This window comes from Vidua chalybeata, chromosome 8, assembly GCF_026979565.1.
Source record: "Vidua chalybeata isolate OUT-0048 chromosome 8, bVidCha1 merged haplotype, whole genome shotgun sequence".
NCBI classification, from domain to species: Eukaryota; Metazoa; Chordata; class Aves; order Passeriformes; family Viduidae; genus Vidua; species Vidua chalybeata.
In genome coordinates, this window is record NC_071537.1 from 32724974 (window position 1) to 32744777 (window position 19804).

The window sequence follows — 19804 nt, forward strand, 5'->3', positions numbered from 1 at the left end:
CACTCCCAAAAGCCAGCAAAGCCGGCTGTTCACCGGCGGGATGTGGGAAGCCGAGGAGGAATCGCTTTCATTGATTTTACTGACGGTAACTGGACCAAAGCGCACGCGGCGGTCGCGGGCAGGAGGCCGCGCTCAGCGCCGGCTCCAGCGCGTCTCAGCGGCAGCGAGGGCACCGCAACGCGCCCTGACGGGCCGGGGTGCGCCCCGCTCCGGCCTCACTCCCGGCCCGATCCCGTCAACCCCAGCAGGCCATGGACGCTGCCCGACGAAGAGCTCCCTGCCATCCCAAGCTCTCCAAGGGGCGGAAAGGCGGCGGCCGCCCGGCTCGGTGGGGCCACCGCCCCTCAGTGGGGCCGCAGCTCCGCCTGGCCCCAACATAGCCGGCCCCGCACCGCCCCTCAGCCTGCCCTCATCATAGCCGCCCCCCGCCTTCCCTCAGCATCGGCGCCGCCCCTCAGCCTTCCCTCGTCATGGCGGCTCCTTCACCACCTCCCCTCAGCCTGCCCTCATCATAGCCGCCCCCCCGCCTTCCCTCAGCATCGGCGCCGCCCCTCAGCCTTCCCGCGCGGGCTCTTCCCGCCCGGCGCAGCCGCGGAGCGGGGCGGGAAGGACGGTGGGGCGTCGGTCGCGGTCCCGGCGGGGCGGGATGGCGCTGCCGCAGCAGTGCGAGGCCGCGTTCGGCACCGCGGACCTGTACGGCGTGCTGGGCGTGCGGCGCGGCGCGTCCGCGCAGGAGATCCGCCGCGGCTACCACCGCGCCTCGCTGCGCCTGCACCCCGACCGCGTCCCGGCCGAGCAGAAGGAGGAGGCCACGCGCCGCTTCCAGGTGAGGAGAGACGAAGGGAGAAAGGGAGGGAGGGAGGGGACCGGTGGCGGCCCCGAGTGAGACCGACCCACCACGCCACAAGTGACTGGCCCCCTGATCCGCTGTCCCACAAGTGACTGAACCCCGAGCGAGTGACCACCCCACTGACCAACCCCGACCGTGGCTGACCCCCGAGTGACCGCTCCCCGAGTGACCTCCCGGCCACCGCTGCGTCCCGCAGATCCTGGGCAAGGTGTACGCCGTGCTGAGCGACGAGAAGCAGCGCGCAGCGTACGATGAGACGGGCATGGTGGACGAGGACGCCGAGGCGCTGCAGGACGGGCGAGACTGGCTGGAGTATTGGCAGCTGCTCTTCAAGGTGAGAGCGGGATGGGGCTGGGAGACAGAAGAACTTTTCGTTTTGATGTGTTTTCTCTTAAATCCTCCTGGTGAACAAGTCCCGTAACTCACAAAGCATCACCTCTTTGCTCCAGGTCACCGTGAAAGACATCGAAAACTTCCAGAATAGCTACAAAAACTCGGAGGAAGAGCTGGCCGATGTGAAGGCAGCGTACATGAATTTCAAGGGTGACATGGATCGGATCATGGGGTCTGTGATGTGCTTGGACTACACGGATGAGCCCAGGATACGGGAAATGATCGAGCAAGCCATCGACTCCGGGGAGCTCCCGTCCTACAAGGCTTTTGTAAAGGAGTCAAAGAAGAAGATGATGTCCAGAAGAAGGCGGGTGGGTTGCAGCAGTTGATTACCATACCCTTCTCCCCTTGGCAGAAATAAGTAACACTTTTCCTTTTGAGATGTTTGTCACAGGATTGCTGGGTTACACACCTTGCTGCTCGCATCTGGTCACCCGTGGTCCTCACCCCCCACCCCAAATCATTGTGAAAGGCTTTTCTACTTCTTTATTTCCTAATTATACACAGTTACATTACAGTTTAGCATGCCCCTGCATTTATCTACAAAGCTGTGAGTTGCTGGAGTTAACAGAAACAAACAAGTGGTGAAAATACATTTTGGTTGGCTTCTGGCAGGTGTGAAACTGCTCTGGCCTAAATGGACTCCTGTATGCTTATGGACACTTTATAGAATGTTATATGCACATCACAGTAATCTTTAAGTCATTGTAGTATCTACCAAGAGAAAAAATAAATGGGTGTGGGAACAGGGATGGGGACAAACATCACATTCAACACTGTGAAAGAGCAGAAAAACTTCCTGCTCTGCCAAGTGGTGGAACCAGAATGGGCTTCCCTTGCCTGATTCCTTATCTGTGGCCAAACTTGGAAACCCTTTGCATTTCCCTGCAGCTATTTATACACAGATGCCCAAAAAAAAACCCATTTGGTAAGTCTTGTAAGACTTGGTCAGATAACATGCAAAATACTTCTTTAAAAAACCTTGTTTGCTCTTTTAGGCAGAAAAAGAAGCTAAAGAGGCAGAAAAGACTAAAGATGAACTGGGCCTTAGTGGAGAAAATGACTTGCAAGCGCTGATTAAAGTAAGGCTTCTTCTGTTTGTTGCAGATAATTTTGTTACTGGCTTATAATTGTGTTTTCCCTGAGCATCTTTGATTTTGGATCCTTGCATATCTTCTGAATTCCTGAGGTTAAAACCTGGCCTTAATGTTAACTATGTGCTTTAATTTAATTAGAATCATAGTACAGTATGGATTTTATTACCTGTGTCTATTTAAAACTTTACAAGAGCTAAGTATCTGGAGTACTTGCACAATAACTTCTAGTTTTAGGCAGGGAGTTTTAATGATGATGCTAAACTTTCTTGTATTTAACTATGTAGCTTGTATTTAACGTGTTTGATGTAGTCCAAGAGTTTGTGTAGCTATCAGACTTCAGTAGGATAAGCTGTATGGGGAAGTTACAAAAGGTTTGAGTTTGGTTGGTGTTCTTTTCCCCCCTCCCCAGAGCCGAAGCAAAGAGCGAGAAAAGGAAATGGATGACTTCTTTGCCCATCTGGAAGCAAAGTATGGGAACAGTTCTAAGAAAGGAGGAAAGAAGACCTCAGCCAAGAAAAGAAAGGCAGAAGGAACAGCGTAGACTGAAATACCAGGTTTCACTTTGTATGAAAACGTAGCTTTGGGAGAATTTCGAGTGTTTTCTGGCTCCTGTTTCAGACTGTGTGCATTGACTGGCTCTAAGTGGGAGGCATGACACAGAATGCATGCTGAACAAGGAAGACAAGGCATTCCTGTGCTACTGTCTCCAACCCTTTGGGTGCTCTACAGTTGAGATCCATGTGTGCTATTCACACATTTCTTCTGTAGCAAACCTCCTGCTATTTTTAAAGGTCTTTGCACATCAGCTCAACAGGTCTTTTTCAGATATTCCTGTAGTTTTTATAGTTTGGAAAATTGCTGATTTAATAAACAAGAAGGTGGTTTTTTTCAGTTTTGCTTCCTCAGTTCTCTGTATTTTTTCTAAATTAGCTATTTAAAACAAGCCAATTGTGTTTATTCTTCTGATTTCAGCCAAATAAATCCTGCACACTTCCAGGGAGGATCATTTTTCAAAGGCATAGGAGTCTCGAGGTGAACGCTTTGGGAGTTGAAGGCCCTGACAGCTTCAACAACAGCTCCTGGGGGGAAGCCAGAAGTAGATGGTCCCTCTTGTTCCCTTTTACTTGTCTGTTCTCAAAAATAACCCTGATTCTGAGAAAGCAGAGGATATAATTGTGGTTTATAACACAGGGCTTGAAGGTTACTTTTATTACACAAAATAAGTAACAGTCCAGGAACAGTCCCTGGTGCCAGCCATCTGTACAAAAAAACAGAAATGGCCATAGGAGGCAACTGCATTTTTTAAACCCACTGACTCCTCTAGGCTGTAAAACACTACATCTTGTTAACAGAAGTCTATTCAAGTTTGTCTGCTTTTGTAACTCTTGTGCTACAGAAAACTCACTTGGTCCCTGAGGAATGGCACGGATACAAATGGGATGCTTATCTGCACTTTGCCTGACATAACTGACACACTGCACAGTGTTCCAGAAGAGAAACTATTTTGAAATGGTTTAGTGAGTAGAGGCCTCTGGTGAGCATCAGCTTCCCTCTCTGAAAACTTAAGATTGAGCTCAGAGCTGCTTTTTTATTTTTAACTTCTGGAAATGCAAAGGCATGTTAACCCAGTTATGTTTGCACAGTTCCTTGTTTTTGATTAAAGCATGTTTGGATCAACTGGACTTGTGAGCTTCAGTATGGATGAAAAATTATTAGCTGGTCTGGAGTGGGGAAATAGGGAAGCCACTTCATAAAGAATACTAACAAATTACAGGCGAACTGTAATTTGAAGAATAAGAAAATACAGGAAAACAGTGCTCTTTAATTGGACTAGAAAGGAAGAACTGTTTTTGTGGAGTGTCCAAACTTTGTTTAAATACAGCCAGTGGTTACCTCAGCTTGTTTTTATATTTCAGTCTGGCAGCTACTGTTTGGGAGTAAGACCTTCAACTAATCACTTATTTTGAGAAGCCTGTACTTCATGGTTTCATTTGTCTTATCTGGAGCCACAAGGCCAACTCCAGCAAATGCCTCTGTTAGGCCTGTCACACAGGGCAGACACAGCTCCTAAAAGCTCCAATGCATCAGTGGCTTCTGGAACCGTACCTTGGAGTGAAAAAATCTTGTGTAACTATAGGTATTTTTACAAAGGGACACTGAGCTGTTCTGTGAAATAACCATAAAATGTCTCACCAGGAAGATTTTGAGTACTGTCTGAAACTACTTGCAGTAAGAAGTTTCTTTCTGCCTGCTCAGCCTTCTTCAGTCACTGAGGAAGAGGTAAAAGGTTTTATAACTCGGGAAGAGGCAGTGGTGTGCTGCCCTTGGAGCTGCCAGGTCACCTGCTCTGCTGCCTTGGTTCTGCACACCTGTGTTCATACCTGCTGCAGCTGCCACAGCATTCATCACTTGCCTAAGCTGAGTGCTTGCTTTTGCTAGCACAATATTGCTTTAAACATATTTAAACATATAAATACACTTTTTAAAAAAATGTAAATCACTGCACCTGTGGAAGGCTGGGTTAACCCTCCTAAAGGAAAAAATGAGCAGGTCCTGCAGTACCTGCCTGTAAGGACATGAACCTGTCACCAGCCTCATGGAAAACAGCACAAGCACAGACTGAGAGTGTTTGCTGGGTTTCCTAGGAGTTGGGCTTCACCCTTCCACTGGAGCATCACTTTCTCTACTGGTAGAAAATGGAATGTTTAAGTGCACCCCTTCTAATCTTTGGCAGCTGCTGCTTAGATTTATATAAAAATAACTATCTGTAAGGAAGGGTGTTTGAAAACTCTATGTAAACAACGTTGACCTTGCTGGGAAACAGGTGGTTCATGACTCTGGAGAGGGATGGATGGGTGGATGCTTCCCCATGGCACATCAGTGCCTCTGTTTACTCTTTGTGCCTGATCCACTTCGGCCGTGGGCTTTCACAGAACCACGTGATGGAAGACCTGACAAACAAGAGATCATGGACAGCCTCAAGACTTTGGGAAGGAATTACAGCTAAGTATCAAATACACCTCCTCTAGCCTAAAACTTAAATGTCTTTTTACTCTAACACATGGCTATCAACTGCTCTATTTAAAAGGGCAGAGCTTGTGCTTGCCAAGTTGCTGCATTGCAGGGAGTGACTGCATTCCTTGGTATTTCACTAAGTATTCACGTCTACAAAGCTTTTCTGCTAATTTAAATTGGTTTTGTCGATACAGCAGTCATAAAACTCATCTTGCATTTTTTTGGGGGGGGGGAGGGCAGATATTTATTTAATTTCAGTAGGAACCACTCTGCTTGTTTAAAAAGAAGTTACTTCAGTTTTAATAACTTGCGGTTAACAGGCACTATTTCTGTTTAAGCTGACAGCTTCGACGCTGAGAGGCACTGGGGCTGATCACATTAAGCTTCCTTACTTGATTTAAATATTTGGTGGTAATAAAAACAAAAAACAAACAAACAAACAAAAAAAACAACAACAAAACAAAACAAAAAACCCAACAAAATGCACCTAGCTATGCTCTGGAGTACAGCAAGGATAACATCTGTATAATGGCAAATTATAGACATGGATGGAACTTAGAAAAACCTCCCCCGTGTAAATTATCTGTAGGAATGTCCCCCTGTAGGAAATGCATCCCTGTCCCAAAAGCCTCCTTTGTTTGATCTTATTAAACCCTGTGACTAATGAGCATACCTGAACTTGTGGATCCTCTCCTTGTCCAGGATTGATTACTATAATCAGTAACAGTGCAAGAACGGCGGCGCTGGGAATGGGGCTGGAAAAACAGCTCAAGTTATTGCTGTTTGCATGAAACAAAATCAGCAAGATTATAATACAACTTAAAGCTACTTAAACATGTGTCTTTGGTAATGAGTTAGATGTTGTGAAGGTCTAAGGAAAGTTTTAAAGAAAGGACAAATCAACTTTAGAAGTAGAAAATACACTTTTCTAACAGTTATTCAGTATGATCACTGGGCCAGTTAGAGGCAGTCTTTCCATCTCAGGATATTGTGCTGTTCCAAAGCAGATTTTATAACTGCTGAGTCCAAGATGTTGAAATTATACACAGAAACCAATCAAGCAGCTATTTAAAAGCTTTCAAAGCTTGGATAAAAACACGTTGTTAGATACAAGAAGGTACCAGGAGAGTAGGAGTTTCAATTAATTAAACTGAGAGTATTTGATACTGAAACAGACTGGACATGGATTGATGTTAATTCTCAAAGCACCCTTTTCAGTAATTAAGGAAGATTTGGTGTAATTAGCCATGCTTTACCGAGGATGTGCTGCTTGTGTTAGACCTGGAGAAGGGATCAGGTAAGAACAGCTGCTCCTGGAGCTGCTGGCAAGTGTCGTCTTGTGTCGTGACACTGTGAGCACGGCTCGAGTTCCCTCGAGGTTTCTGCAAGGACAGTAACAGAGTTATGGTTTTTTCTTAGTGCAGCAGTTCACTGAAAATAATTAACCCAGGAATTAAAGCTAATTTTCCAAGTGAATTATTTTATACCTAGTTAGGAGGGAAACATTCAATTGGCATTAGTGAGAACTAAGCAGGTAAGCGTGGATGATTGCTGTTAATCAAAACTGATACAACATTTTTCTGTTTGATCATCTATTTCACCTTCTGTCACAAAACAAAAAATAAATTGGAACTCTTGGCCGGGGTAATTTGACCAGCAGTGATAACAACTTTAGATTGTCCAGTAATAAAATGAGATTCTTGTGCCTGTTACCATTTGCCTGTGGGGTCCTGTGATGCTCCCACGCTCTGCCACAGTGGTGGTGGCAATGGGTGGCAGGGGGTGATTTCTGTTCAGCAGCAGTGGGGAGGGTGAGGTCAGCTGTTCCTGTGCAGTCAGGCTGGAATGCACCAGTAAGAACAGAAAAACCACACAGTTAATGTGTTTGGCAGGTGGAAAGGTGTAAAGTTGTCAGTTTCTTTGGCCTTCTGTAAGAATACCTTGGAAAAGCTTCAAACCATAATCTGCATTTTTAAAAAGACTTTCCTAGTGCTCTCTACTTACATTTAAAAATACATTTTAATAAAGCAGAGATGTTACTATTTCTTAGATTGACTGAAGCCTGAGGAAAGGGAACAGAAACACAAAATACTGGAAGGAGAAACACCAGTTATGAAGGGACAAGGAATAAGTCTCTCAACACTATGTGACAAGAAATCAACAGACTGGATGAATTTATAGGTAAACAGCAAAACTAAAAGTAAACTACAGTAATTTAGAACACGTGGAATAGACAGGTCTATCAAATCCTTCATTGTTTCCTGATACCCCCTGTGGGTCCCTGTAAATGACTCTATTCAGTCAGGCCATTGGGCAAAATAAAGATATTCTAGATGTGATTGAGGGCTAGCTCACTAGGAGCCCTTTGGTCCATTAGATAACATATCTGAGCATCTTTATAGTCCAGTCTGGGCTAGGATAGCAACATGCAGTATGACCTCCAAAAACTGCAGATTTTAAAATTTATCTTGAAAATAGGCTGCAGAAAGAGACAGCCACGTCAAGGAAGAGATGGTGGTGTTCACTTTGCTTGCAGAGGACAGACTGTGATCTGTTGCTTGTGTGCAAAACTACCTGAATATGGGAATGTGTGCAATTCACTGAATCACAGCTGGCAGCATGCTGAACATCAGTTTTAACAACTCAGCTTTCTCAGGGCAGTTGTGCTTTAAGGAGCAGTTCCTCTCCTCACCCCAATAATCCATGTCCTCCCTACCCAGGGACGCTCTGACCCTGGTGCCCTGCAGGGAGAGGCTGTTTTGGGGACCTACAGGTGTCTGCAGACGTTGTCCCCGGAGCGCGGGGTCCCGATGGGCTGCAGGGTCCGTGGGGGGGGGTTCCTCCTCCTGGTGCAGCGGGACAGGGACGAGGTGCTGAGCTCCAGGGGACGACTTGGCCACGTCCGGGTAGAGAGGAGGGAACTCGAACCTGGCCGTTTGTCATCCAGGTCCCTAACAGCAACAAAAAAAATTACAGGACCAAAAGAGAGATGGTCAGCATGATAACTGCTGTTACCAAAGTGCTCACCTACAGGTGACTTTATTCATAAAATATGTGGCAGAAATTATATGTGTTGATTTTTAAAGTAACTATATCAGTTTTTACAGAGGACAAATAAATAACCAAGCAGGAAAATAACTAATAATTAATTGTTTTCTCTGGTGGAGGAATTTATCTTACAAGATTTTGGGTTGACTCCCTCTCGCTGTGATAGTGCTCTACTTTATTTACTACAGGTGATCTGTAGTTCTTACAGTGTTTTCTCCACTACAGGCAGGTTCCTTTGGTGTAACTGGATCCCATGGATCACCATCAAGCCATTCAGGTTACGCTGAGAACTACTACATGTCTCTTGAGAGAGACTTACCTGAAATTAAAACAAAATAAGCAAGTAAATTACTGTTTGGCAGCAAAACATACACAGGTATTTATAGACTTTATATATCACTTTGGAGAAAAGTCATTAATTTCTTCCGTAACATCCAGATATATACCCAGTTATATTATTTCCCCAGCTGGGGGGTCTTAGCATTTAATTTTTTTTGAATGATAGTGCTTAGAAAATGTCCTAATACTGAGCAGCTCATTTGCTGATCTTCCAACAATGACTATAATCAGAAGCTTTACAAAAATAATTTTCAGCATATATTGACATTTTATGTCAAGAACAGATCTGCAAAGTCCTTTTCTAAGATACAGACTGATCCGGGAAAAATCATATTCCACCCACCATAAGCAGAGCAAATAGAAATTAGCAGAGAAAATCCCATACATACTTGAGGTGTTTTTCTCCTCTTTTTGCTTTTGCGGCCACCTCTAGGTTTTGGGCACTACACACACAGTAAGAGGACACAAGGGACAGGCAGGGGGAAGAAATAAGGGAGAAAGAAATAAAAAGAAATAAGGAAAGAGCTGAATTAAAATGGAATAAACAGGTAACACTTTGGTGCTCACCACTCTAGAAGCAGATCATGTAAAGCAGATTATACAGTTAAATTCAGTGTCTGAGGGAAAAAAAAAACTGGTTTAGAACTGCAGAGAGTTCTCCTTTCTTGCTGGATGAATTAACTATTAATGTGAGAATGGGATCCCACACACACACTCCTCAATCTCACTCTTTAATTGAAACATTGAATTGTGGAAAGAACTACATCCTGAATCAACAGCCACCACATGGTTATCACACACAGATATAAAACACTGCTTCAAGGAGGAAAGTAGGAATTAAAACTTCCAACTGAGGAATAACAGAACTAAAGTGTCAGAAAGGACAGCCAGCATTCACACAAAGTCCAAACCAGTTATTTATCTAAACACAACCACTCTGTCTGCTGAGGTAACACTGTGATTCATCCCCACACGAAACAACAGCTGGCTAAAAATCCTTACCAGATTTGGTGTCACTGAGGGCATCTTAGTGTGTGGCACCCGAGGTAACAGTGCTGGCAGAGGATCCAGCTGCAAAGGGCTTCTGGCATCTGCTCGAAGTGTTTCCACTGTTATGATATTTTTCTCATCATCTGTGCAAAGCAACAGAACTCCTGTCAATATTGGCATTGCTAATCATGGACAGTGCTATGAATCAAAATTTTTTTAGAGCGAGTCCCCTTGGATGATAAGCTCTGCTAAGTTTTTTGAAGACATCTTTCGCACTGTTAGCAAAATAACCTTTTTATTCCCACGGAAGAGATCATTCCCAAATACATCACTCTCCCATGGCATCTTTGCAAAACTAGCTGAAATCCCCTTTTAAGCCTTCACCTTAACTGTGAATCCTTACCAGAGGCTGACCCTTCCCAGTGCCTGCAGATCAATTCTTCCATGCAGACCAGGACTTCACTCCACACATCATCAAACACAAACATGAGCACGGAATCCTTCATGCAGGAATAGGGAGAGACAGGAGGAAACCCCAATTTCCGTCTGCCAGAGGATAGTGCCATTTTCCTCTCGTGCAACTCCTCCTCCCTGTAAAAATGTAAGTATTACCTGCACCAGAAACTATATCTACTTTTAGTTTTCCCACTGACCTCAGTGAGAAATGACTGACCCTCCCTGGTCTCCCTATACAGAATGATTATAAATCATACTCCATGAACAATAATTTACCCATGAGATCAAAGTCATGTCAAAAAAATCAGAATTAGGTGTTACAGTGATATTACTTCATCACATTGTTAGGCTCCATATCTAAAGACAGGATAGAATCCTGAAGACAAGAGGGTGATATTTTTTTGCTGCAGCAATGTCTCTCTAGTCTGGTAAAACCAAGAAACATAATAATTTTAATTTAATGGTCCATGCAAATAAGTGGCTTTAATTATTAAAACCAGTTTAGTCAGGAACTAACAGTACCCTTCAGAGTTCTTACCCAGGCCATATGTTCATACTGTAGGGCTGAATAATGTAAAGGGGTAAAAAGATAAAAATAGTGGTAATTGTTTCTTGACAAGCATAAAATCCACTCTAGTTCTTAAAACTACCACTGAAAAAAAATCCAAAAAGGTACAATTCCACCTAACATTCCAGTACAAAATAGAAGCAGCACTCTTGCTGTTGCATAACAGCAGTGAATTTGACATAGAGTAAAAAATAAATGGTGTTTAAACACTTATTATTATTAAATACACAGGCTCTTAGTTATGATGGAATGAATTATTCAAACCAAGCACAAAAATGGACAGTGTGAAAAATTATCCAAAAATTCCTAAACATAATTTAGTGAAAGAAATTGTCCTAGGAAATAGGTTTGGAAAATTCCCAGTACCCAGGCAACTTCAGGCCTTTGAAAGCTCTCTAGAGAAAAGATAAATAAATTCATCAGGTATCTGTATCTTAACTGCAGGAACCCCAGGACACTATTTTAATCTTCAATACCTACACATCTCTGTGGTCAAATGCCAAGTATTCCTCCACTATGCCTTCGGAGAGAATGACTTCCTCTTCCCCTTCATCGCTCTCTGAGGAACACAAGGTCGGAGGCTTGGAAGGGTTGGCCTTTTTGTGAGTAGGAGCAACAAAAAGAGGCACCTTCTTGCCCAAAACACTAAATCTGGACAGGTGACAGTTTTCAGAAAGCAGAAATAAAGATAAGTAGTTATTCCACCTCGAAATAACTGGGAGACAAGCATGGTTGTTAAGGGCAAGCAGTAGTAAGGCCAAAAAATTATTCATTACAGTAACAACTTCTGGTCTGGATACCTTTTAATTCTTGCTAAGGAACCTGAAACTTCAGTGAAAAAATATCCAAAGCTGATTAGAAAGCATTCTAAAACATTAAATAATAAAAGCAGCACTAACACTGCTTTGTAATTTTTAAAGCCTAGGGAAATTCAACAGATGATTAATAATAAAACCAGCTACAGTTCACACATATTCTTAAGAAATCAGCAGCAGCAAAGATATTTCTATTTACTGGCCAGTTCACTGTAGTCAGCAAAAGCACAGCTACATGTTCTTGCTATTCTAAGTGTACTCAATTCAGTTAAAAAGGAAAAAGAAAAAAAAAAGTGTGCTGTGTTCAAAACTCAGCCTAACTTTAAGAACAAACCTGCCTTCCCACCTTGGCATGATCCAGGCTCACTGCTTGTACTTACTCATCAGAATCCTTTTCCTGTGGTGGACTTACATCGGAGGGAGCCAAACTGCCCAAGGGGGAACTCGAGTACCATCCATACCCTTCATCTGTGGGGGTCACCACCTGCTTCCCCACCACCCTGCCACAGCAAAAGCAAAGGAGAAATACAGCAGAAAACCTTGGCAGTAAGATTATTGAAGGGTGTAAGAACAGCAGTGTACCCTAAAAGTTCTCCTGGGAAGCTGTGCAGTTTTCCTGGTGACACTTTCAATTTTCTAAGAGAATTCTGCTCTGTTAAGGCCAAGTCAGTCGCGGATAGCAACAAACCTCTCTCAAAGAACCACGTGTGGGGTAAGAGAATGTTTATTAATGACAGGCAGGCACATCATCAGAGTGATCTTTTTATCTCTATCTACTGCATAATTGCATAAACCCACCCTGCCCCCTGTTTTAAAAGCAGCTGTGTGCATCCCTAGCCTTGTTGTGAAGGTACCAGCATCAGACCATTACTAAAATACCTGAGATGAGGAAAGCTGGAGGACCACTGGTGGCATTCTTCCCGCAGTCCCTCAACATGAACGTTCTCTTTCTGCTCATACAGAAGCTCATCAATTTGTCTAAACATCTGCTGAACTTGTTGTGTGGCAGCTTTGTCAAATTCCTGGAGAGGAAAGAAAATACCTCGTGAATAGCATTTGCAGGGATTTTTTAAATTGATCTTTTTAAATATAATTGGAAAACACAACTATTTGTTTAAAGCTTAGCAGGACTGCAGAAAAAAAAATTTAATTTTAAATTATTTTCTCCCAGACATGATGCAGCCTGCTCTTAAGACGGTTGGCAGCCACATAAAAAGCTTACATTGACACAGCAGAAAAAACTATTAAAACATTTTGAAATATCCATATTATTATATTAAGCTACAAAACTTAAAGGAATCAGAACAGAAAGGCTAAAATTCAATGATATTTTAATGCAATGCAGTATTTTTTGCTTCCAGTGTCCATAAACAACAGCAACACAAAAGCAATGCAGGTTGGTGGGAAACACTGAACCTGATGGTCAGGCCCTTTGTTACATGTGATAGAAAATGGGGTCAGTTCTGGGGGTCATTTACATCTAAACAGCTCCATCTCACCTCCCAAAATGCAATACCACACTGGGCTTTGGTGGAAGGATAATAAATCAAACATTTCTAAATGAAAATCATGTTTTAGGAGCTTACTATATTTTGAGAAACATGCAAGGATGCAGAAGTTCGATAAACGCATGCCAGGTATCTGAAAGTCATCCAGCCATGGCTGGGATTCCACAATAACAGCATTTATAGATACAATTGTGCACTAAATGATTTACATTTCCAACATTTTTACTGGAAATGCAGAATATTAACAGAATAGTATAAGCCTAATGTGTTTTGAACTGAAAAATGGAAAGCAGTAAAAAAGATGTTCTTTCTATAATCAGTACCCTGATTTTTTGACAGATCCAGTCATTTTTGTTCTGACATGTCTTTGCAGTAGTATTTCAAGTGTCTTTCTGTGCTCGATTTGGCTTGGATGATTATGTTCTACTCACATCATAGCCCCAAGAAAAGACTGAGCTGTCTTCTGTGGAGGTGTCAGCCCAACCCTGACTAGCAGTCCGTGGATCCCCATGATCATCCGATCCCTTATGGATTCCCGACTCCCTGAAACGCGCACGTCGAGCCAGAAACAAAACCAAAAAGAAAGCAAAACAGCCCACAATAAACAATGAGAGATCGAGTGAGTCAGTAAACAGTGCCCAGCTGGATCAGAACAGCTGGATCAAATGTGTCAGGACAAGTACCTGGAGGTCTGGGCAAGGTGTTCAGCCGTGGGTGTGGCTGAGCACACCTGAGCCCGTGGCTCGGGTGGTGGGTGATGCCTCAGTGCATGTTTTGGGAGTCCTTGCCTGAAAAAACAGCAGTGGAATTTGGCATAACTTACAAGAATAAACATTGACCGAGTTCCCAATAAGTTTTATAGGTTTTTCTTTCCTGCTTCTCAAGGATTGTGCACACATTTGTTACTATTACAAAGCTAATTCTTGTCACCAAAGCTCTAGGTTTAAGGTGTCAAAACTAACTCTAGGATAAATATGGAGTTAAAGGTCTTGGCTTCAAAATCAGTTCAACTTAAAGCTAAAATGCTGTGAATTGGCCTACAGCTCCCTAAAAGCAGAGACAACGCCATTATCCCTGTAGATTGATTAAATTGAATTACATTAAATAGAACAAGAGTAAACGAGACGAGTAAGTCAGAACTGACTCAACTCTTGGGTCAGGAGAAAAAAGCCAATTACAGGGATTTAATCGCATTCTGTCACACCGGTGTCGGCTCGGGACCGGTGCTCAGGAATTCCGGGAACCATCTCCCGTCGGGAACATGGGGTGACCGGGCCGTCACGGGGCCCTGCTTGGTGCTGGGGGGAGCGCGGGCGGCAGGCCCGGGAGCGGGGCCGTGGGGAGGGCGAACGGGACCGCGATGGGGCTCGGGGCCGTGCCGGGCCCCGGGAGAGCGGCAGCCACTCACGCCTGCACCGGTTTCCGCGCGTATCGCGATATCATCCTCAGCGCCGCCGCCCGGCCGCCGCCATCGCGCCGCTCCTCCCTGGGGGCGGAGCGCGGCCCCGGCGCGATGGAGGCGCTGCGGCGGCCGGCGCTGCCCGAGGACGCGGTGCGCTACCGCCTGTTCGCGGCGGCGGCGGCGGGCCCGGGCGGCGAGGCGCTGCTGCGGCGCTGCGCTGAGCTGGCCCTGGTGCGCTTCGCCCCGCTCCTGGCCGCCTACGTGTGGCAGCGGCAGCCGTTCCGCCTGCGCTACGTGCCGCGCCGCGGTGAGCCGGGAGCGGGCCGGGAGGCACGGCGGGAGGAGCGCCCGGAGCGGGGGGACTGGGAGGGGGACCCGGCGGCGGGAACCGGCAGCGGGAACCGGCAGCGTGTGAGGGGGGACTGCGGGCATTTGAGTGGGACACGACGGCCGGGAACCGGGAGCGTGTGAGGGGGATCCAGCGGCCGGGAACCTACGGCGTGTGAGGGGGAACCGAGGGACTGCGAGGGGGAGCCGGCGGCCGGGTACCGAGAGCGTGTGAGGGGGAACCGAGGGAGTGTGAGGGGGAACTGCGGGCATTTGAGTGGTATCCGGCGGCCGCGAACCGGGAGCGTGTGAGGGGGATCCGATGGGCTCGAACCGGGAGTGTGTGAGGGGGAACCGGCGGCCGGGAACCGGGATCATTTGAGGGGGGTCCAGCGGCCGGGAACCGACGGCGTGTGAGGGGGATACGGCGGGCTCGAACCCGTGTGAGGGGGAACTGCGGGCATGTGAGGGGAACCCGACGGCCGGGAACCGGGAGCCTCTGAGGGGGAAGGGAGGGCGTGTGAGGGGAACCGGGAGCGTGTGAGGGGGGACGCGGCGGCTTCACAGACTCTCAGGGTCACGGCATGGGTTAACCCAGTGAGGCATCTGGTGCCACCTCCCCGCTGCAGCAGGCTCATGCCAGAGCACACGACTCAAGATTCCGTCAGCAGGGTCTGGAATATCCCCAGTGAGGGAGATGCGCACCCTGTGTGCACAATCTGTTCCTGTGCAGGGGGTTGCTGAGCCGCCTCTCCTCTCTCTGCCCCGTCCAGGCGAGACCCCGGCGCACATCGGCGGCACCACCGTGTTCGGGGATAACGTGGAGGATGAGTGGTTCATTGTGTACCTGCTCCGGGAGATCACCAGGGAGTTCCCGGGGCTGGCAGCCAGGTAAAGCGGGTCCTGCTCAGGTGCTTTTGTGTGAGGGCTGCGGAGGGGCAGTGCCTATGCTCTGAAGGTCCTGTCTTAACATTCCCCATCCTTGGAGGCGTTTCCCCATCCCATAGACGTTTGAAGTGTCCAGGGGCCGGGTGGATGGGGCTTGGAGCAGCCTGGGCTAGTGGAAGGTGATCTGCCTGTGGCAGATCATCTGGAACCAGAGGATCTTCAAGGTCCCTTCTAACCTAAGCCTTGCTATGGGTCTATGAATATTCAAAATCCCCAGCAGACATGGATTCAGAAGTGTGTTGTTGTGCTCTGCAAGGCTTTTTCTGCTGAGAAACCAATTTCTCCTTTGCCAGGATTGATGACAACGATGGAGAGTTTCTCTTGATAGAAGCTGCTGATTTTCTCCCAAAGTGGCTCAATCCTGAGAACAGTGAAAACAGGGTGAGTAAAACTTGTGTACAGTTGGCAAGGGGCCCACAGTGGCCTTTTATGTAGCAGCTGGAGTTTTCTCTTGCACTTCTAGCCAAGTGGTCTGACTGCCTCTGAAAATCCAGAGTGCTGTCTGTCCCTTACTGTTGCTCCCTTCAGGAGCACTCCTGTGTCCCCCTGAACTTTCTAGCTCTGCTAGAACCACTTGGATGATTTTTTTCTTTTTTACCATATTGTGGAGTGTTTAGGCAAGAGGATTTGCTGCCCTCAGAGAGGGAATGCTCAGGGCTGGAGTGTTGCTGTCTCTGTAAGGACACAGGCTTTGTCTGGTACAGGTGAAATAATGAGCAGACACCTTCAGCTGGATATGGATGTTTGCTACTGGCAATGGATTAAAATGGAAATAATTAACTTGTTCATTAGCAAAAATTGTTTCATTATTTTTCCCCTACTCCAAGATTCTTAGAAGGGATGGAACACAACCCAAAAATTGATTTCAAGTGTGTACCTGGACTGCCAGGCTCACATTGTCCTTTTGTTTGAGGGAACAGACAGAGTGAGGGAGTTGAGAACATTGCAGTCAGGGCTTTTCTTAGGATCAGGAACCAGCAGAGGTCGCATGTAGCACCTGAAGTAATGCTTTTTAATCCCTGTGATGTTCTGAAGCAGTTAGGTTATGCTGGTTCTCCTGAAGCACTTCTCTAGTTGAAGAGAAACTTGGTATTATTGTTGTTAAGGAAACAAGATATATTTGACACAACTTGTTGCAGTTAAAACAGGGCTTTTTACTGGTTGGCTCATGGTCTCTGGCATCTCAAATAACTTTTGTAAAAAAGCTGTGCTGCCTCCTGTATTGGTTCTCTATTTGTACTGTATATTCTCTGTGTTGAAGCAGATGCATTTGTATATGAAATGAAATTTTCCCTCGCTCTGTGTGTGTGAGTGCTCTTACCCTGTGTGATGAGAGCATTCCTGCCTGCCAGGTGTTCTTTTACAAAGGAGAGCTGCACATCATTCCGCTGTCAGAGCAGGACTGGCACCTCTCTGCTCCCTGTCCCACGGTGCCGCAGGCGCTGGCGCTGTTATCCACCCGCTCCGAGGAGTTCCTGGCTGCAGAGCCCATCAGAGCTGCGCTGTACAAACGCATCCAAGGGTACGTGGGAGCTGCGTTTTGGTCCTCTGCAACAGTGGGGTTTGCTTCTGGGCTTTAAGCATTTCCCCAAGAGATGTGATAAAGCTGGTTCCTGTTCAGACACCAGCAGCTAGAGGTTTTTCTGTGGCGCTCTTGGAAAGAGGGGGATCAGTGTCCTGTAGGCTGTGATCTGGGGATCTGAAACTGGTTCACTGCTGTAATTCCACACCTGACAGTGACAAGAGTTACTCTTCCTTCACATCTGTCTTACACGGAACAATCAGACAGTTCCATGATCTTTTAGGAGCCCTGTACACGAGGAAAAAGAGGACTTGACTGCCGGAGTCTTCCCCGGATTTGGGTGACTCCGGATGGTGGTAAAGTCTCTCCTCCAACCCGTGCCTTCAAAGAAAGACTCAGTAGTCTTCAGTCGTCCGGTCTCAAGGCAGTTTATTGCATATTATCTCAAGGCACACAGACTCCCTGACATTGTCCCTGACTCTGTCTGTCCCCGTCTCTGGCTGTCCCCGTCTCTCGCTGTCCCCGTCTCCCCTCCCCGAGGGGCTGGTGCCATCTTTTATATCACACATTACGTATTAGGTGTTTATAGTTTTTTCCCAATGCCTACTACCTATGTTGAACAGTGACTTTCTACTCTAAACCAATCTGTGAGTGCCAACACCACCAAGAACATGGAGAATAGGAAGAAGAAAGAAGGAGGACAGGGCACGCCCAAATCCCTCCATCTTAGAACCTCTGACCCCCGTGTACAAAACTCAGACCCCCCTGTACAAGGCCTAAAACCCCCTGTACAGCACTCAAAAATCCTACCTTTCACTTTGTGACTACTTCTATTATAATATCTAAACTTTTGTGATTTCTTGTTCTTCCTGCAAGGTTGGTAAATTGTTCTATGGGTCAAGCTCAAGACCACAGGGGTCCCTGGCCGCCTGCCAGGGTCTCAGAGGCTTCTGCCCTGGGCCCAGAACATCCAAGAGTGTCTGAGGGACACCTTGGGTTCCGACATCTCCCCCTCCTGTTTGCACCAAGAAGACCTGTCTTGCCACTTTGTCCATGACCCGCCGAGTGCATAGAAAAATGCACGGCAGAATAAGCAGGAGAACTAGAAACCCTGTAAGAATATAAAATGCTATCTTCAAAAGCTCCCTCCACAATGGTGAGAGACTAAAAAGGTTGATGAAGTCATCCTACCATGATCCTGTAACCTTTTGCAATTTGTTGATGCTATTTTGCATTTGTTTTATGTTTTCATGGATAGATTTCGAATGATCAGACAAGTTCATGCAGCACATTCCCTCAAATTCTTCACACCCATGTCCGTGTGATAGCAGCAAATAATCAATTGCCGCCCTGTTCTGAAGTGTTGCTTGTCTCGCACTGTTGATATCTGTTAACATGTCGCTCAGTGCAGAGGAAATGGCACGAGTGTGTTTGCTCAACCAACACGCCATGTGGTCCAATTGTGTCAAGGCCACCCCCGATGCTGCTTGGGGTGAGAAAATTGCTACTGCAATTCTCCGAGCCTTGTTCCAGGTATAAACCTCATCATCACAATTTGGGCCATATTGTTCAATGGATCTTATTTTCCTGTGTGACTGTTCCCTCAAAATTTTCAAATTGGGTGTTATCAATGAGAGTTCTCCAATGCTGCATGGACCGCCCCTGATTTTTGCAGGGATAGCAGGCCAAATTCTGTCCCCACAAATCAAGAAAATTCCTTTTGGTAAAACGGCTGGATTCTGGGGGGATAGTTTGCTCATCATCTTGGTGTAATTGCACCAGGATGATGCATTTCTGTAAAGGAGCTGGTTTGGAGTGACATCTATCGTGTGGTTATCTGTCTCTGTCACTCCCGATGGGTTGAATATGATGCAAAATTTCATTCTTGTTGACCCAAAGATGTCCAATTCCTGGGGTTCGAAATGAGCCACAGGAAGGAACTGTGTCCAGACATGCCATCCTTTCATAGGATCCGAAAAAGATTTCAGAACCTTTGGAGGGATGTTCTTTGGGATCGGCCATTCCTTCACCGGCACACCTACCAAACATGTCGAGAATGGTTTCCCTGGCCTTGAATGAGTCAGACAAATGCTGTCCAGACCTGCTGCCTTTGCCAAAGTTTCCCACACATTTCCCTTTGGTTGTCTCATGGGAAAATGTGCCCTATTGCTCATGGCAACAGGCAAAAGAATGAAGCACATGAACACTATCTGTCTGAACCCCATGCCCATGTCCTCACTCTCTGTGAGAAACCTTGCAGTGCAGCAACACCCGAATGACACTCGAGTCCCAAGAAGAACCCCAAGTCTCTGAGTTGTCAATCGTTGTCTGATGAGATGTTTGCAGCGCCATTGTCTGCCTTCGTTTGCGTGCCTGTGTCTTTGCTTCTTGGATCTGCGTCCGCTTGCGTCTGCACCCGGTAAGGTTTCACGTGCCTTGCTGACACCCACTTCAGCCCTCGCCCTGTGGAGACACAAGCGAAACCCTTGCCCCAAGTGATTAATGTGAATGGGCCTTCGATTTGTC

The 19804-nt window shown here is 46.3% G+C and overlaps 3 protein-coding genes across 6 annotated transcripts in view; 2 read left to right on the forward strand and 1 right to left on the reverse strand.

Annotated features, from left to right (window-relative positions):
• On the forward strand, positions 1 to 4022 carry DNAJC9 (DnaJ heat shock protein family (Hsp40) member C9). Of its 2 annotated transcripts, XM_053949119.1 has the most exons (6): positions 1 to 826; positions 1047 to 1184; positions 1300 to 1554; positions 2242 to 2325; positions 2750 to 2894; positions 3313 to 4022. In XM_053949119.1, exons 1-5 carry the CDS (start codon positions 647 to 649, stop codon positions 2879 to 2881), a joined length of 789 nt encoding a protein of 262 aa, XP_053805094.1. In that variant the 5' UTR covers positions 1 to 646; the 3' UTR covers positions 2882 to 2894; positions 3313 to 4022. The 2 variants fall into 2 exon arrangements, with proteins under 2 accessions (XP_053805094.1, XP_053805093.1); XM_053949118.1 differs by lacking the exon at positions 3313 to 4022 and having other exon boundaries at positions 9 to 826; positions 2750 to 3231.
• On the reverse strand, positions 3535 to 14604 carry FAM149B1 (family with sequence similarity 149 member B1). Of its 3 annotated transcripts, XM_053949112.1 has the most exons (15): positions 14488 to 14604; positions 13763 to 13867; positions 13511 to 13622; positions 12451 to 12593; positions 11952 to 12071; positions 11237 to 11407; positions 10136 to 10323; positions 9745 to 9875; positions 9132 to 9185; positions 8610 to 8722; positions 8127 to 8306; positions 7069 to 7195; positions 6612 to 6737; positions 6029 to 6110; positions 3535 to 5291 (listed from the first exon to the last, which is right to left on the reverse strand). In XM_053949112.1, exons 1-15 carry the CDS (start codon positions 14520 to 14522, stop codon positions 5218 to 5220), a joined length of 1761 nt encoding a protein of 586 aa, XP_053805087.1. In that variant the 5' UTR covers positions 14523 to 14604; the 3' UTR covers positions 3535 to 5217. The 3 variants fall into 3 exon arrangements, with proteins under 3 accessions (XP_053805087.1, XP_053805088.1, XP_053805089.1); XM_053949113.1 differs by lacking the exon at positions 9132 to 9185 and having other exon boundaries at positions 14488 to 14603; XM_053949114.1 differs by lacking the exons at positions 13511 to 13622; positions 14488 to 14604 and having other exon boundaries at positions 13763 to 13845.
• LOC128791442 (protein ecdysoneless homolog) overlaps positions 14578 to 19804 on the forward strand; it is a 19407-nt gene continuing 14180 nt past the window's right edge. Inside the window, exons 1-4 of the mRNA XM_053949111.1 lie at positions 14578 to 14788; positions 15582 to 15699; positions 16050 to 16137; positions 17109 to 17278. Of these exons, the coding sequence (XP_053805086.1) occupies positions 14593 to 14788; positions 15582 to 15699; positions 16050 to 16137; positions 17109 to 17278 (572 nt within the window). The 5' untranslated portion in view covers positions 14578 to 14592. The remainder of the gene's footprint in view (positions 14789 to 15581; positions 15700 to 16049; positions 16138 to 17108; positions 17279 to 19804) is intronic.